General features: G+C 41.1%; 1 protein-coding gene across 2 annotated transcripts in view; it reads right to left on the bottom strand.

Moving 5' to 3' along the window:
* Positions 1–19,688, bottom strand: part of CACHD1 (cache domain containing 1) — a 175,967-nt gene that overhangs the window by 91,433 nt on the left and 64,846 nt on the right. For both annotated transcript variants that reach the window (XM_084848253.1, XM_084848254.1), the window contains exon 2: positions 11,780–11,842. In XM_084848253.1, coding sequence (XP_084704379.1) covers positions 11,780–11,842 — 63 coding nt within the window. The remainder of the gene's footprint in view (positions 1–11,779; positions 11,843–19,688) is intronic.

Raw genomic sequence — 19,688 nt, forward strand, 5'->3', positions numbered from 1 at the left:
ACTGCAACTTCTTTAGCAAATCAAATAGGTACAGGAGGTAAGGTACTGGAGCCTGGCCACTGGGAGTCCCAGTTTAAGACCCCTTACATTGGGTCAGAGAGATTATCTACATGAAAGCTGAAATCACCAAAAAGAATTGTGGGAATCTTGTCAGACAAGAAGGCAGCAATACTTATTTTGCATTAAGGTCTAATGATAAAGGTAAGAGGGGCTGAGGAGTGTTGCACACATTATCTCAGCAATCCTTATAACAATTCTGTAGTGCAGGCCAGTATTATTGTCCTCATATTACAGATAAAGGGCTTTGGCTGACCAGTGAGTTCAAAATGAAACAAAAATCTTGGTTCAGCTGAGAAGGTCTTACCACTGCATTCCCTCAGCTATCTTTGGTGGGGGGGGGGGGAATCAAAGTCAATATGAAACGCTGGCAAACAAATCAAGACGATTTTCATGAACCTTTTACTTCAAGGATGTTGTGGAGTGGAGATTAATTACATAGTTTTGCTGGTGCTGTTTATTTTGAAAAGCCAAGTTAGCTTTCTTGACTTTATATTCTTCTCGCCTCATCATATCATAGCTCAAACAAAGTAGAACGTATCACAGTTATTATTTTAAAATGTTGGCAATAAAACTGTTTTCTCCATCTTTCAAGTTCTGTCTTCTATTCTCTATACAGATGAAACATGTCTCACGGAATGTTTCCATTACTCTGTAAGCCCTGCCTTTGCTACACTCTTTTCCTGCTAACAGTTTCCCAAAAGGCCCACCATTATTTCTTCCAACTTTCTCACAATTCTCCTATACTAAATTTATTTCCTCGTACTAATAATGTGGGAAAATATCTACAGAAACACTCATCCAAATGACAAACAACTTTAAATTGTGGAGAATCAAATCTCCAGTTTTACATTTAGAACACTGTTTTGGCGACATTAAAATTTAATGCAATAATTCTTTTCACATCAAGCCAACAGCTGTATTTTTTCACGTCTTTGGTATGTAGAAATTTGGTACATTTAAAAACATAATGGATCAGTAACCTACCAGATACATTCTCAGCTGACAAACTGGCAACAAATGCTTTTAGGGTGACGGTGAAAAAGTTAATGAACGACAAGAAGAGGACCAGCTGATAGAGGATTAGGTTTGCTTACAATTTGTTCACATTTGTTTTAATGTGATCCATTTGTATATATTACCTTTACTCATAAAACTCCAAAACTCGTGATTCATTAGCACTAAAAGACAAAGTGATTATTAAAATAGAAGTGCTCACTTACTCTTTCGATCTTTTCAATCGTCAGCTTTAAACCATGGTAGTTATATTCTATGGGAGCCTCATCTATCTTCTCTGACAGCCAAGTATTCATCACAATACTTAGAATGTTTAGACATTTATTTATAACTAGTTAAGAGTTAATGCATGCATCTAGGGATGTGGTGTAAGCAATACCTATTGCAGACTTTACCCCAGAGAACCCCCCACCCAATAGCACACCCTACTTCTAAAAGCCATTGTATAATTTAACCCATATGATTTTAAGTGGTGTGCAGACCACCCAGAAAATGGTAGTGAAAAGCATTATCCTTCAAATAAAGCCAATGAGACAGTCTTTGAAAGGATCAAGATGGTTCCAAAAGGCCCAGATTTTATAGTTACTTTGACAATAAGTCCTTTTAGCTCTCGATTTCACACAAAATCCACACAAATTCAGACAAAAACATAAACGTGCCGACAGTAAAGGTTGTCTTGACTACACTGTGCGGTCTTGTATATAGGAAAGCAAAAGCATCTCATGATATTTAATAATTATGGTCCTGTTCACAGCAGTCAGATGATAGTCTTTAAGGTGCCACAAAACCCTTTGCTGTTTTTATGTTATTTATTTATTATAGGAGCCTTGTATTTAAGCACTCGCTGGTAGCCATAAGCAACAAGGAACTACATGCAGGTGAGATGGCAGGTTGGCCGAGAAAGGACAGAGTCCTCCTCTGAACCCAGTATTGAAACCCAGCAGAGAGCTGCGGGGGGGGAGAACTCTGTTTCTCTTTTGTCAGCACAAAGCATGCTAGTCAAAAAAGTTGGAGGCTAGTAACATTTGTGGGTTTATTTTCATAACTGAATTATAGGCATTTTATACTGTTCTTCAACAAAATATTAGATATTTATATACTGTTCCACATCTGAACAGATTCTGGAGTGGTGAACAATAAAAGATAAAATGATACAAATATAAAAAAATAAAACACCATATTAAAAATTGTTATGTATGATAAATCCTATGTTACTCTTTAAATATTATACCAAGGTTGGCAGCAATCCTGGCTTCTTCCACATGGCAGCATGACTTATCTTTGTATGACAGCGTGCTGCAACTCCACAGTTTTTGTCCCCTCACCTGGTATCAAGGAAAATTGCTGATCTTTTATGCTATTTGCAACTACTAGTTAAAAAGTTGGATCCAGGATCTACCTTTGTGGACAGAAGGGCTCCGCAGTCAGAAGACTGTTCCTTCTAAATGTGGGGGATCCCCCTTTCCCCCCACAGCAGCGTCCCCCAACCTGTGTAGCATTTTCAGGAGCTGATGGGGTTTCCGTGGGAAGAAGAGGGCAGGGAAGCCTACTTCTGTCAGCCTAGTTGCACATGCCTAAATCTGCATCTAGCCCAGTGCCTTGGCTTGTACAAAACTAGTTTTCATAAATCAAATGGGGAAAATATAAATTGTGCCAAATCACTGCTATAAACAACTGCTTATAACTAGTTAGTGATATCCTCTAAACGATATGGATATTCTCTTTCCGTTTGGGGGGTTTAGCAAATGTAGTTTATATCAGTCATATAAAAATATGTTTCCTTAATTTCCCAGCAAAGAGAAACTGAAGTGGTGTTCCTGTCCCTTTATCCTGCTTATTCAAGGTCCACCTGACAGTCCTACTTATATTTATAGTGAAGTTAACCAGCCTTCAGATTTCTTTTTTAAAAGATAAAGGGGAAACAACTTTCTTATACCTTTCTTTGAACTGATTGCTACCAGGTGAATTCATCAATATTTAGCTTTAGTCATTTCAGATTATCATGCAGAGAAATTCTTGTAAAACAATATTTTGTCTTGACTGTAATGCAAACTCTTAAAATGAAATAAAGATATAAGTAAAAACACTGGGTTGGATCAGTCTCTCTAAGATTGTACTCTTCATTCATAATTGACATGAGAGTTTTATGCTCTCAGTGATATCATGTTATAAATTGGCCCAGTTTGCATGATCAACAGGAAGCTAACAAGCCACGGTGGCTTGTTAACTATGCTGCATGTGCCAGTCATGCATCAGTGGGATTTGCATAATTACCCTTGGTACCTCTCCGCAGTGCAGCCTGTCGTGTCATATGAACCTGGACAACAAACCATGGCTTGTTGCTATGGGTAAAAGCCACCCAGAACCCATGGGCTGTTGTAGGGTTCTGGGTGGTTCAGGACAACAAGCTATCTTGGCCAGGTCCACACAACATGAAAAGCTGCACCGCGGAGAGTAATTATGCAAATCCCCCCTGTACATGACTGGTACACACAGAGTAGTTAACAAGCCTACTGATTGTGTGAACTCGGTCATTGCTTCAAGGTTATCTTGGCACTAGGGATGTCAGAGAAATCCGCAACGGAATCAAATGAATTTGGGTGTCTATGAATCCGACCTACAGATTCTGTAGCAGAGCAGCTTTTTCTGAGTCACACAGATTCCACGGACCTGCAGATCATTTTTTTAACTTTCCGGAATGTTATGCTAACTTAGTCATAGAAAAAGACATAAAATGAAAAAAACAAAAAACAAAAAAAACCACCCGCTGAAGATGTACATTTCCCTCAGAGGATAAAGCATGAAAATGACATTTTGGAGGGGGATTGTGCATTGGGGGGATTTGTGCATTTTTGGAAGTGCAAATTTGAGCAAATTCAGGAAATTGTAAAAAAAAATCAAATTCCGCCAACGAGTGGATGACAGAACAAAAGGCACCTGACAATTCACACGATGTAGGCAGAACAGATTTTACAAAATCCATACATCCTTACTTGGCACATTTTGTCAGGCCTAACGCCTAGAAAGATTCTTGTAATCCCTACGTCATACTCTTTTTCACTCTCCTGGAAAAGATGTCTACTTATGCCAAAAGGGCCTAACAGCAGATTTTTAAGGCCCTCTCATAGGTCCCCTTAGTGGCCCAGTGCTATAGCTCACAAGCTGTTGGTTCATGTCAAATGATATTTTCTGTTTGAAAATCCAGTGATCCAGTAAAACATGCCGTTTCTCCTTTGCAAGAGAAAAATAGCACAACTATTACAAGAGCTGTATAACACAGTATTTTGCTTCTTTAAACAGGAAATCACAAGAGATGTGTTTTTGATTCATTTCTCAAGTTGATTTTCTGGCAACCACCACAGGCCAAATAGACCCATGAACTGGCCCAAGGAAAATGCAACAGAGATTAGTCTCCTCTTCACACACTTTACAGTTTAGGATATCTACAGTACAGAAAAGGGGTGGATTTGTTTCCAGTCTAACTCCTGCAACTGACTATGAGAGCATTCCAGTTTAATCTGGAATAACATGTACTAATTATCTTTTTTAAAATAAGAAAATATACCTACCATCTATTCTCTTTGAATAACTGTCTCCAGGTTTAATACACCGAATTCCTTGAATATCTATGCAAAAGGGCAAAGGCAAACAATTGGGATTGGGGAATTCTCTTCTTCTTCCCAGAAGCACTGTTTGTAAATACCTCACCTAAACACATCCTTTACTGGGCTTGTACGCCATCCTTTGAACCTTCTAATATTACTCATTTCTAATGGACACTGTACTTGACTGGAATGACAGTTGCTATCATGAAAGTTTATGTACATACCATTGCCAAGCTATTCCACTACCAATTTCTCCAAGATAAGAATCACAGAAAGCATTTGGGAAGGAGCCTGGGGAAGGAGGACCAGCCAGCAGCTGCACCGGGTGGATCCTGAGCCTGAGCCTGCTTCTGCCCCCGCCCACAGGTACTTAAGGCGGGGCTGCCAGAGGCAGCGCCTCGGCATGCTCCTCGGCATCGCGCCAAGTGCGACACTAAGTGCGCACTTAGCGTCGCACTTGGAGTTGCGTAGGATCTGAAGACCCACCCACCTGCCTCTCCAGAGACACCAGCAGCCACAGTACCAGCAGCAAATAGCAGCAGCAGAGGGCAGCAGCTTAAAGACAAGGGAAAGGGGCAAACGTGGACTTTATCTGCTCCTTCTTAGCTGCTGTTCTCTTTTATCTCTTTTATCTTTTATATTCTTTTAAACTGTTGTGCATTTTATATTCTAACATTTTAATATGTGCCTGGGAGGACTATTGGGCAACTCAGGGGGTGGGGGAGGTGCCACCACAACTGTGGTCACGGGCAGGGTGAGGTATGGCATTGGGGGATTAACAGGCCAGCTGAGGAGAAGAGGGGCTAGACACCTTACAGCTGTCCCCTCTTCTGGTTCTTCCCCCAACCTGATGGTTCCTGGCAGCCTTACCAGTCTGCCCTCGGGTCTGGTGCTGCTGCTGCTGAATGCCAGGTCGGCCCAAAATAAAATCTCCCTCATCCATGATTTGATTGTGGATGAGGGAGCTGACCTGGCATGTATTACTGAGACCTGGGTGGGGGAACTGGGAGGGGTCACTCTCTCCCAGGTGTGCCCTCCTGGGTACTCGGTGCAGCACCAACACCGACTTGAGGGTCGGGGAGGGGGGGTTGCCGTGGTCTATAGGAATTCAATCTCCCTCTCCAGGCTTCCTGCTCATTCGAGTGCAGATCTTGAGTGTTTGTACCTTGTGTTGGGTACCCGGGACAGATTAGGGATTCTGTTGGTGTACCGCCCACCCCACTGCCCATCAGACTCCCTGCCTGAGCTGACAGAGGTGGCCTCGGACTTGGTGTTGAGGACCCCCAGGATGATGGTCCTGGGGGATCTCAACTTCCATGCCGAGGCCGCTGTATCCGGGGTGGCTCAGGACTTCATGGCCGCCATGACAACCATGGGGCTGTCCCAACATGTCATCGGCCCAACGCATATAAAAGGACACACGCTTGATCTGGTTTTCTCAACTGGGCAGGAGGATGATGATCTGAAAGTGGAGGACTTAACATCTGTCCCTTTGTCATAGTCAGATCACTTCCTGCTGAGGTTTAGACTCCTGGCGGCCTTTCCCCTCTGCAAGGGTGGGGGACCTATTAAAATGGTCCGCCCCCGGAGATTAATGGATTCCGATGGATTCCAGAGGGCTCTGGGGGATTTTCCTGCTGGTATGGCTGGTGCTCCTGTCGAAGCCCAGGTCGCTCTGTGGAATGCAGAGATGACTCGGGCGGTTGACACGATCGCGCCCAAGCGCCCTCTCCCACTGAGCAGAGCCCGGCCAGCTCCTTGGTATACACCTGAGCTGAGGGCAATGAAGCAAGAGGGGAGACGGCTAGAACGCAGGTGGAGGAAAACTCGTGCTGAGTCTGACCGAACACAGGTAAGAGCTCACTATCGAGCCTACTCTGTGGCGGTGAGGGTGGCAAAGAGACAGTTCTTTTCCACCAGCATTGCATCTTCTCAGTGTCGTCCAGCGGAGCTTTTCCGAGTGGTTCGCGGCCTGTTACATTCTGGGCCAGGGAGAGAGACGGTGATGAGTTTGCACGGCACTTTGAGGATAAAGTTGCTCAGATTCGTCATGAATTGGACACCACCATTAATGCAGTTCCATTGGTAGAGGCGTTCAGAGCACCATCTGGTCCAGTTTTATTGGATGAGTTTCAGTTACTGAGGCCCGAGGATGCGGACAAGGTGCTTGGCCAAGTCCGATCGACCACTTGTGTGCTTGACCCTTGCCCTTCATGGCTTATTAAATCAAACAAGGAGGGGTTGTCCGGCTGGGTTCTGGTGGTTGTAAATTCCTCCTTGAGAGAGGGAGTGGTGCCTGCCGCTTTAAAAGAGGCAGTAATTAGACCACTCCTGAAAAAGCCTAACCTGGACCAAGAGGATGTTAACAATTATAGGCCAGTGGCCAACGTCCCCTTCCTGGGCAAGGTGCTTGAGCGGGTGGTTGTAGGACAGCTCCAGGCACTGTTGAATGAAACGGATTATCTAGATCCATTTCCATCGGGCTTCAGACCTGGTTTTGGAACGGAAACTGCCTTGGTCGCCCTGTGGGATGACCTCTGCCGGGAGAGGGACAGGGGGAGTGCGACCCTGTTGATTCTCCTGGACCTCTCAGCGGCTTTCGATACCATCGACCATGGTATCCTTCTGGATAGGTTGTCTGGGTTGGGAGTTGGAGGCACTGCACTACAGTGGTTCCGCTCCTACTTGGATGGCCGATTCCAGAAGGTGGTGCTGGGGGATTATTGCTCTGTGCCATGGCAATTGTGCCATGGGGTTCCACAGGGCTCTATTTTATCCCCCATGCTGTTTAACATCTACATGAAACTGCTGGGGGAGGTTATCCGGAGGTGTGGGCTGAGGTGCCATCAATATGCAGATGACACCCAGCTCTACCTCTCTTTCTCATCAAAACCAGGTGAGGCAGTGGCTGTTCTGAATCAGTGCCTGGGCACGGTAATGGACTGGATGAGGGCTAATAAACTGAAACTCAATCCAGACAAGACAGAGGTACTGTTAGTGGGTGGTTCGTCTGCCCGGCTAGGTGATATTCAACCTGTTCTGGAGGGGGTTGCACTCCCTTTTAAAGGATCAGGTTCGTAGTTTGGGGGTGCTCTTGGATCCAGAACTGTCACTTGAGGCACAGGTGAACTCAGTGGCACGGAGCACTTTTTATCAGCTTAGGCTGGTATACCAACTACGCCCTTATCTGGACAGAGATAGCCTAGCTACAGTTATCCATGCTCTGATAACTTCTCATCTGGATTACTGCAATGCGTTATATGGGGGGCTGCCTTTGAAAACGGTCCGGAAACTTCAGCTGGTCCAAAATAGGGCAGCAAGATTGTTAACAGGGACTGGCCTGCGAGCTCATATTACGCCAGTACTTTTCCAGCTGCACTGGCTGCCAGTCCATTTCCGGGCCCGATTCAAAGTGCTGGTGTTAACATTCAAAGCCCTTAACGGCTTGGGGCCAGGTTACCTGAAGGATCGCCTCCTCCCATATGTGCCTGCCCGGACCTTATGATCATCATCAGTGGCCCTTCTCCGTGAGCCCCTGCCAAAGGAAGTGAGGCGGGTGGCTACTAGGAGGAGGGCTTTTTCTGCTGTGGCACCCTGGCTCTGGAATGAGCTCCCTAGTGAGGTTTGCCTGGCGCCTACATTGTATTCCTTTCGGCGCCAGGTGAAGACCTTTTTATTTTCCCAGGCATTTTAGCATTTTAGCTTTCTAAATTTTTATCTTTGCTGTTTTAAATCTGTATTTTAAACTCTTGCACTGCTGCTAGATTTTATTGTGGTTGTATTGCTATATTGTGGTTTTAATGTTCTATATATTTTAAATTGTTTTATTGTGTGTTGTTTGGTTTTAATTTTTGTGAACCGCCCAGAGAGCTTCGGCTATTGGGCGGTATAGAAATGAAATAAATAAATAAATAAATAAATAAAATTTGACAGTAAACTGCTTTTTCATATTAACATATGCGGTGCTATGCCACAACTGCAACTGCATTTCCTCGAACCTTCCTCCTGGTGTTACTTGTGGATTCTCTCTTCAGATCTTCCCAGTGACTAGGCTATACATCTGGCTGACCAACAGGACTAGAATGGTAGCCTTTCCGTCTCTGTGTGACCCCAGCATTTTCCCTGGCAAAAGAATGATGAAGCTACTAAGGGTGCAATCCTATGCATGTTTAGACACAAAAAAGTCCTACAGCTTCCAGCATGCCCTAGTAAGTATGGCTGGCTGGGGGCAGTTTTTTTTCTGTCTAAACATGCATAGGATTGCACCCTAAAAAGATTTTACCCATAGCATCATACAAATCTATATATGCTTCTCTTAAGTGAGATATACCTTGAAACACAAAATCTATACATGGTATTGAAGCCTTGTATTTTAAAGTCTAATCTTGCATAAGCCAATTTTCACAATGAAATATTGTCCTGAAGAACAATGGTTAATCAAACTGAGGTAACCACTGAACAATGTTAACATGAGCTTAAGCACGACTAACAGAAATGTAATATACAGTACTTGGCTCAGAGTAGTGCACTCCTTGAAGGATATAACAATTATCTTGATATTCTCATTATGTGACACCATTATAAATTATCATGTTATCAGTTATCATAGCTCATTGCTAGTTACCCAGCAATAGAAGCGAGGTGATAAACCTGTAGATTAAAGTAACTTTGTGAACACTCGGTTATAACCAGTTCACAAGACACTGGCCTCTATCAACTGCCTCCTGCAAGGCAATTAATATGCTTAAATGACAATCTCTAATTGTGATAGCAAATTGGTGATAAGTGTTTCTTACAACCAAGCAATGAAAGGGTAGTTGCAAATATTGTGCAATAGTCGTGGGCATGTCAATTGTCCCTGGTAGAATCTTATTTACATTTCTAAAAGTTGGTCAGTCTTTACAAGACTATCACAGCAAGAAGCATTATTCAGGAAGTCCCAGCAAAGGCCACAGAAAGCACTTCCACCAATGACACTGTCAGTCAACTTAAAAAGTATCACCATCATATTAATTTGTGATAAAGGATATCCTTTCTCAAAGAAACTTAGGGCAGCATACATGGAGTTATCCCACTTATGGCACAATCCTGTACATGCCTGCTCAGAAGTAACACCCAGTGAACTCAATGGGGCTTATTCTCAGGCAAGTGTGTATAGGACTGCAGCCTTAATACCCCAAAAGTGTTGTTAGGCTATGTGAGTGAGCAACATGGCTAACTAAGCTTCTAGCACAGAAGCTAGAGTCCTATAGCAACATAAAGACTAACATATTTTTCTGTCACAAGAACCAGCTTTTCTAGATGCATGATGTTATACAATAGGTAAATTGTAAACAATAGGTCTCAGTAATATTGTAAACAATAGGTCTCAGTAATAACTACACTGGGGCATACATTCCATTTATATGGAACTGGTATGGTGCTGTTAGAGTGTCAGATTTGAACCATGGAGATTCTAGTTAAAATTTCCATTCAGCCATGAATCAATTGGGCCGGTCACTCTACTAGAGGGTCATTATATTTTACAGAATTATTGTGAGGAAAAATTGTGGAGGAGAAAGAATCATGTACACGGCCTGAGCTCCTTGCAAGAAGGTGGATTTTTTTTTTTTTTAGAAATTACTAAATACATAAACATTCCATTTCTGTTACCATATGATGTATGATGTGAGAAATGAGATTATACTTTTTCAATGGCATTTTTTGTTAGTATGAAATCAGCCTGATATGGAAAGAAGGGTGTTTACTTTAGAATAAGATTCTAACCTCTACTCCTGATGTAAAGGAGCATAGGCAACAATATCACATTGATACTGAGAGGCTAGAATGTTTCCCTTGTTCTACAATATGATGGGCACATTGATCCACTATATGTTCCTTTTTAAAAACACTTTGCTTTTTCTAAGGAAGTAGGAAAAAGTACTGTGCAATGAGTGCCACCACCACTTCGTACTTTAGATGGTAAAATAAATGGAAGTTAGTTATTCTTAAAGCAAGAGACAGATCTAGGGAGGGAAGCAATGGACAGTTATCAGGAAAGGTTTAGGATCTTTGTTTTCCATTCCTCCCCACATAACCACACATACATAACCTACGCCAGTTGTTCTGTGTTCTGAAGGACTCAGGTTCCAGAGAAAAAACTTTAGAGGGTTCCTCCATGAGAAGATCAATCATGGCGGTTTCCTTGAATGTCACTTAGGCTGCAGTTACTATTCCCCGCCCCACCCCCATGCAGGGTTTAGCTTCAGGAGAGTGTTAGGTTTTCTAGGACACACTCAGTTCACATACGTTCACACTTAGACTTGACAAGCCTAGCCAGCACCCCATGTGGAATGGGTGTACACCCTAGCCTAGAGTAAGCCCTGGTATACTCTGCACCAGACAGAAAAAAGTTTAAACCCTTTCTATAAGGATTTCAGAAAGAAGACCACCAAACTACCTCCCTTGCCCATCCTAATCAGTGCAATATAGAAGGCCATGTAATCCACCTCTTTTTTTTATCGTCAACACTGAGGATAATTGGCGCAGTTGCTTCTTTTTCATTCTTCTGCAGGCTTTTTGCTTCCAAATGGTCTTTCTCTGTGGGCCCACATGGCCCTACTCATTCCATCACCCTTTGATCTATTTTTCCCCCAGGCAGAGGACAAGCGAAAGTGCTTCCAGATGAACTGTCTTTGTTTTGTTTCATCTTATTTACACTTCAGGAGGTTTGAATGCTGTTTTCTTGAGTCAGAGAAATTTTACTAGAGAACCCTGGCATAGTATGAATGTAGCCATCTACAGGCATCAAAGGGAAGAGAAAAGCAGTATGACAGTCAACCCCAATAGCTGCTCAATCAAGAAAAAAAAACATTTAAAAAAGTAATAATATTCATGAAATAATAAGCACTGCTGAAACCTGCCTATTCCAAGATATACTCAAGGCCAACTCTTACTGCGTACAAACGTTATGTACAAGACACTTAACAAGGAGCAGTGAAGAAAGCAAATACATATGGAACAGAAACCAGTTATTGCAGGTAATAGGGTGAAATTAAGAAAAGAACAAATTACTACTATAGTGTTACTACTATATCGGTGATCAGGAAAACAATTCCTACCTGTTGAACTTCACTTTCTCCATTTGAGATTTTTTCTGTGTACACGAAGGAGTTGAATATCCGCTGTAATAAAATTAAGAAAGGCTGCTTAGACACATTGGCACAATTGTAATGTCTGAGTATACTCAGAAGAAAAGCCACATACAGGTAATATAAGACAACAGTTGAAAGATTAAAAGAATTATGGTAATAAGAGACTGAAAAACCACACCAACTTCATTAAAAACACACATGCTTCCATAATTAAATTAAACAGATGTTAGTGTTTTGTGGGAAAGTATAGGATATTGCATCCAGAGTGCCTGCCGTTGAATCCAAATGTTATACATTTAAAATAGCTATGCTTCACATTTGAAATCTGCTTTTCCCTAAATTGTTTACATATATCATACATTTAATGCAATGCAGCTCTTTCAAAATGTTTTTTTCCCCACATCCCTTAACTTTTAAGTCCACCCCCTCCCCTCTATTCTTAATTCATTGGGAATCTGTCTACATTTACTTATACTCAACTGGTTTTATTTAGTATGCAGAAGTGGGATCCCAAACCCAATGATCATTTGCTGTTGTGGGAATGGAACAGAAGGATAGGCCTGCACTTCCACTGTGAACATACACATACATGCCAAGGCATTCCAAAAGTTTGATAAAGAAAAGAGCACAGAGAAAAGGCAGTTTCCCCCTCTGCTCACATACATTTATGAACATTCAATGGGCACACAAACTAACCCTGCCTGCCCTGCTTCCACTGCTCTCTCCTTCTGCTTTCTCCAGCCCAACTCTTATCCGTTCATCTCCCCCTATATCAGGGGTATTGAACCTCTTTCAGACCAAGAACCGAATTAAAGTTCAGAGAGGCTCTCAGGGGCTACATTCCAGTGGTGGGGCCAAAGGGGAAATGTGCGGGGCCAAAATACCATAAACACCAGCCTATTTTGGCCTAAATCTCTTTCTGCCAGTAACTAAGCCTTAGGAGAGGCATTTCAAACTTTCAGAATGGAGGAAAAAACACAAAGCTGGAAAACCACCAAATGATTGGTAGTCAGGGGGAAAGGGATATGGCCAGGGAAGGGGGCATGGAGATCTGTGGAACCCTGGAGGGCTGGATGAGACCACAGGAAGGCCAATTTTGGCCCATGAGCCTGAGGTTCCCCACCCCTGCCCGGTATCTTTCCCACAGCTAGGACAACAGAAATGAGGAAGGTAAGGGGGTCCAGAAGTGGTTTCAGTGGTAAAGAATCCTTATCCACAACTTAGCAAGGTTTGCATTGGGCTGAAAGAAAGACACCTATCCTCCTCTCAAGCCAAAGCAAGAGTGCCCCCATAGAGGCAGGAATTGAACTGTTGCTCAGCCGATCTCTGCCCCCAAAGCTCTTTAAAAGGCTTGGCTTTGGCAGAAGGGAAAGAGCACACTACTTCCCTTCAATCCAAGCCTATCAAGAGCTTTCAAAGACCACCACTGTAGGTGTGACTGACTGTTCCCAAAGCAATAGGAAAGGTCTATCTCGAATTCAGAGGAAACATGTAGCAAACCACACATTTCTCCTGAGGCCACCCCATCTTTCCTCACTGTAGGTTGTGGACAAGCACTTCTAGGTGGTTATGAAACACTGGTCATCCACAACAACTTCAGTTCACTTATTTATTCTTCCTCATGGATTGACAAATACATTCAACATGTATGCATTAAGACACACAGCCAAAGTGCAGAAATCACATGAATTAATTTTTTTAATGCTCATATACATAATGAATATACATAATTAACAGACAAGGACCAGCATTTGCATTCTTAGGTTTTCTAATACATATGTGTATGTGAGTTTTACATGTAAAAGCCAGATTACTTCCAGTGAAAAAATAATTACATTCCCTCCTTCTAATATATTTTCTGTCCTCAAGATGCAAGTATTATTGGGATGTCTGAAATTATGTTCTTTACATTCTTTGGATCCATTCATTTATATTGCTACTATGCCAATCTCATACAACTAAGTACTGGTATAATTGCTACCTAAAAGATAAACAGCAATGTGTGTTTTTCAATCATCTTAATTTTTAAAACTTAATATATGAAATTTCTGTGAACCGGGTTTAAAATGAAACTTGCATTTCATACAAACATGTCAATGTCTTCTCACAAGATTGAATCAATGGCTCTCTAGTAATAAGGTGGGGTACACAATTACAGAAGTAGACTTACAACATAGCCCATAGTCTTTGGGTACTATCCTATTGTGCCCATGCGCTCATGTGACCCACCACTTGTGCAACGGGGCTTTTGCAGTTATAGAAATAAGCGAAAATGAGCAGAATGGATCTCGCAGAAGGGAGCTCCGCTGACCTGTCCCAATCTTGAACCATGTGTTTCTGCTCGCTTCTAGGATTATTTTTAGAAGCGCAAAAGCCCCACTGTACAAGTAGTGGGTCCCATGAGCGCAACAGAACCAGCAGAGGTGGAGCGGCCCCATTGAATGCTGCCCTTTATGTTCACAAAAAGTATTGGGGTATGAAGTGTCCCATGGTCTAGGGAAGAAGGCTTAAGTATTGTTGGTGTCAGTATACTGGCACACATCATGGGATTTCATTGAGGAACATTTATCTCACCAGACACAGATTTGTTACTGGGACAGAAAAATACCTCACAACACCAAAAGCATTAGTCCTTACTAATAATAAACTTTTACCTAAAGTTTGCCTTGACAGTTTGCAATATTTGTCTAATACTTTGAGATAAAAACATACTTCTTCTGACACCACAGACACATACTTTTGGGGGAGGGGGGAGATTTTACCACCCCAGGATAAATTGGAAAATGGCTTGGGGTAGTGAAAATGCCCCCACAAACATGTTTGTATATATTTTTATGAGTTCTGAATGAAGGTTAAGCATAGTGAATTAAAGCCTGTTTTTCTATGAACATGGGGGGAAAACAATATTTGGGAAAATATTATGACCTGTAATCAAGCATGACAAATGATCATATATTGTATGCTATTTATTATTTGTGGGAAACTATGAATATTTAAAACTATCAACCAACAGCATGAACATTTATTTTCCATCTCATGGAAAAATATTTATTCATAGAGCTACTGGAAAGCACACCTCACTAAGGCTGGGCCCCTTGCCTTCAAAAACATGATTTTCATGTATATAGAGAAAACCCATCCTGAACTATTTTAATTTCATAATCTTCCCACCTCCTGTCCTAGTCTATAAGCAGATATACTTGAGAAAGCTATCTGGGCTGTATGGCCAGAGGTTTTAGATTGTGTTCCTAGTAGCCTAAGAAAATCTTTATTTATTTGCAAACCAGTAAATTTTTTAAATTGTTATAGCAACACTTTAATTGTTATAGCAACTATCAGTATGCACTCTTATTCAGGAAATATATATTACAAAATAGGAAATTTTATTTAAAGCAACAGTTAAATCATGGTTTAAATCACCATTTTAAAAAAGACATTTAAATCACAGGCACCCAAGGAAAACTGACAGAGTTATTGTAAAGAAAAATGGGATGAAAGACCAGTGGTAGAGAACATTTTGGGTGGAATGGAAAAGATCCAAACCCACAGAACAACTTTAATTTAACGCTGCTAAGTGAGAAGGAAAAAATAGCAAAAGTACAGTAATTTAATGTGATTAACCTTAGGTTAACCTTAGGTGTTAAAAATAAGATTAGTTTAATTTTTAAGCTTTTTTTTTTTTTTTGCAAAATGACTTTGTGCTACATTATAATAATTGTGTTGTCCAGCTTAATACTCTGACTTCTTTTCAAGCAACATTTTACTCTAAAAACAAGGGAGCAATTATTATATATTAACTACATTTAGCATATAATCAAATGAAGATGTAAGAAGCAGACGGGCAACCCAAATTCTTTTCCCAGCACTCCCATAGCCATTATTCAGAGAAAACATATCTATAGTCACACAAAACACTTTGAAATAATCTTACATTTTGTTCCACTGAGCTTATGACTGTCACTTTCCCTTATTCCTTTCCCTCTTGGGGACTTCAGGAATTTAAGAAATTTGAACTCTTAATTCTATGGCCACCCCTGGAGAGGGCAGCAGTAAATCTTCTGAGTTTACAACTCCCAGTGAGCCTAAAAGGATTAAAAAGGCAAAATACAACTATTCAAAAGGAAAAAGAAGGCCAACACTGAAACTTCCTCTTATTCTACACCTTTATTAAAAGCTCTGATCAGTTACTAAGACTACAAACATCCTCCCCACACCAGTGAGATGAGAAGATAATTTAACATCAGAAGAAAATATATTAAAGGGTGTCATTTTGATGCAAAATGAGCTACATTTTCTTTTCTGCTCCCAAATTGCTGAATCTCTGGACATCAAAAGAAACAAGGCAACAGCCACTGAACTAACATGGAGGTTTCTATCCATAATACGGTGAGAGCTCTTCACCTGAGCTTTAGACACAGCTCTATGAAGAAGTTCTAAAAATAATGAATACAACTGTGGACTACAAATGTCAGAATACTAATAATGTCCTATTTGGTTGCTTGGCTTATGTTTTTAAGCAACCGTTCTTATTCATTTTAGCAAAAACCATTAACTGTAAAATCTTCCCTTTATTAACGATTTTGCTTAAAATATTCTGTTTAAAATCTGAAGTACTGCTATCAACCAAACTTCTTATTCCAAAAATAAATCGAAAGAAATCATGAAGACCAAAAAAGGGGATCACACCAAAAAGAGAAGGGGGGAAATCAAATGGTTCCTTTGCAAGACTCATTGAAATAAACAAGGATTGTGCTGAAGGTATGTTCAGTATATCTGAAGTCTTCTAGGGTCTGGTTCATACTTTGGTAAACCTGGTTGATTAGATGGGGATAGCAGGGCGCAGGCCTGCATGCACTTGCCATCACAAGTAGGAAGACACAGGTGAATTGGGCTTATGTGCATTTATCTATATATGAGATAACCCACCAATTACCATGATTCTTCTACCCATAAAAAAGGATGCCATATTCATGTTCAAGTATACACCTGATTCACACATCATTTTCTACATGTGGTACAAAACAAGGTGTGAATTAGTCTAGAAGTATTGTAACCTATTATATCCGGCGGTATAGAGGAGCCAGGGCTCACACAGATGCTCACTTTTTTTTTTAATTAGCAGGGACTCTGATATCATCTGCCACCCCTGTGTCCTCTGAACTTACTTGCAATTCTCATAGCAGCTGGGGGGAAATGACTTTTCCCAATAACAATATAATGTTCCTTGTTAAAGTATTTGGGGGGTTGTCTTGGTCTTGAATGGGCACTTAAGACCCATTAGCTTTACCAAAGACCTGCTCCTGGTGGAGATGAAAACTTCTAGAACTGTTGATATGGATCAACACAGCTGCCTGAATGTCTGGACTCTCGTGGCTATGGGGACTGTCATGAGCTGCACCTGCACTTGAAAATTTACCACTAACACCATTTATTATATCATACAAATTTGAAAGTTCCATCCCTCTGTGCTCATTCTAGGCTGCCGCATGGAAGACAGAGGATGGCTGGAGAAATAGTTCTCAGCCTGGCCTCTGCACCAGGCTCACAGCCAAACTGCACATGAGGTTGGAAATCTGACATTTTAAAAGTAGATTTTAACTTAAAAGCAGCCCCAGGGATGTTTGAAATTGGACTGTAGCAGCAGCAGCAGTGCTAAGGGAGGGGGCGTTTAACCCTTCCCTATGCCATTTTACAAATGTAAACAATCCCCTACAAAAGCTGCTATTAGACCTGAACAAACAATAAAAGGTTATGTATGTTTTTCATACCATTGGGTAGAACTGTTCACTTCCAAACTACAACAGGAACGAGCAGAGTTTGGCCATACATACCATTGTTCTTGGTCATGTACTCATATTGCATGAGAGCTAGTGTGGTGTAGTGGCAGCCAGTGTGGCGTAGTGGCTAGAGTGTTGGACTGGGAGTCAGGAGATCCAGGTTCTAGTCCCCACTTGGCCATGGAAGCTAACTGGGTAACTTTGGGCCAGTCACAGACTCTCAGCCTAACCCACCTCACAGGGTGGTTGTTGTTGTGAGGATAAAATGGAGGAGGAAGAGGATTATGTAAGCCGTCTTGTGTTCCTTAAGGAGGAAAGAAGGGGAGATATAAATGTAATAAATAAATAAATAATCTGAGTGCTCGCAGCTGTTTTATTGTTATTTAGGCACCAAGCAAATGTTCTATTCTCTCAAGGTTTTGTTTAATTCATTTTACTGTTTATTGCTTCTCCTTTGCACTACTGTATGTAATTCGAACTGTCACTGTATTGACTGCTTTAAATTTTATTTTGGGTTGTGAAAAAGCGGGCTAAAGATATTTTGAATAAAAGAGGACGGTGGCAGCACCGGGCAATTAAATGTGCTACACAGACGGACGGATACACACCCCAGTTCTCACATGCACTTGTTCCACTTGCTGATGGAAGGGAGGAACTTAGGATGGAGGATGAAAGCCAGGCAGCATCTCAATGTGCAAATAGGAATTCAACTAGAATTTGGAGGAGAGGCAATAGGGCTGACACACTGCAGCACTGATTAAGCATCTAGCTGTATCAGAAGCAAGCGTCTTTAGGCAAGTACCTTCATGTATCAAATATTCAAAAAGTATGAAAGGGAATTAGCATTGCCGTGAAACCCCTGGAACAAAAAATGAAGGGGGGGGGCCTTCAGAGAGTTCTCCGATTCCTAATACCTTTATTACACCAAACTTTTCCTTCTTCCCTCCCTCACTTGTCTGTAGATCAAATCCCTGCCAAAGTATTCCAAAATCTGGGAGAATCAAATTAATTGTTAACACAATAGATTATGCAGTGTTAAAACTCTGTTCCAGTAGGCTGTATTCCTGAAACAACTTGAATGGTAGAACTTCTCTATATTCAAAAGTGCTTTCCATTTATGTATGTATGTATGTATTTAAAATATATAAAAGTTGATGGGATAGATGGTGTAATTGCTCAAAGCTATGTTCACACTGAAAGACTTCTAGACTGAGACCATAGAAAAGCCCAGAGAGTGAAACCCCAACAGGGGCACATTATTTCTAGACATAACCTTTTAGAAACCCCTTATTTACCCTTGGTAAGGAAATGCTGGAAAATTACCAAAAATGTCATCAAGGTACATTTTTAAAGCCAAAAAAGAGGGGGAAAGCAAGAAAATTAGTTCCACATGTTAAAACGATTCAGCATTTAGTCTATGTAATTTGACTAATGTTATACTCATGACAATGTGCATGGCAACCTTTCAGAAAACTAAAGTTGATGTTATGCAACCTCTAAATATAAAGCAGATGGTGGAAATAAACCTCCATACACTATTCATCTTCTTCATCTTAAGTCTGGGAGTGGGGGATGAAGACAATTTATTTATTATGACCCACAATAAGATTGTAATAATTCTCTAGTAGGATTCTTGTATTCTCAGTGGAAACTAAGAACATAACAACATAAGAAATCATATAAGAAACAGAAGGAAGAACCATATCCAATAAGAGTCCCAAAATGCAATGTCAAAGAGTGCAGAGTCCAAATGCTTTAATTGTATTGGACAAGATATACATATTTTCAGTATAAAAATAATTTTAAAATACTTGCTTATATATAATTAAAATGAATTAGTATAACACAGGAAGTGCATCCTCATATTCTGAGTATAGGCTAGAAGCAAAAAGACTCAATATGAGTGACCTACACATTTTCACTTGTATGTTTAATGCAGCCAGGTAAATGTTTTTTCATATGAATATTTCATTATGTGACAGCCTAGACTCTGATGACTTCCAGGGGAAAACCAAACCTATACCAACTTCCAGCTGCTCTAAACTGATAACTGGTGGGACCACATTATGCACTCAGTGCCATGTGCTGAATTCAGCTTT

This window comes from Heloderma suspectum, chromosome 4 (assembly GCF_057233095.1).
Source record: "Heloderma suspectum isolate Gila_16-S chromosome 4, 16-S_ref, whole genome shotgun sequence".
Taxonomy (NCBI): Eukaryota; Metazoa; Chordata; class Lepidosauria; order Squamata; family Helodermatidae; genus Heloderma; species Heloderma suspectum.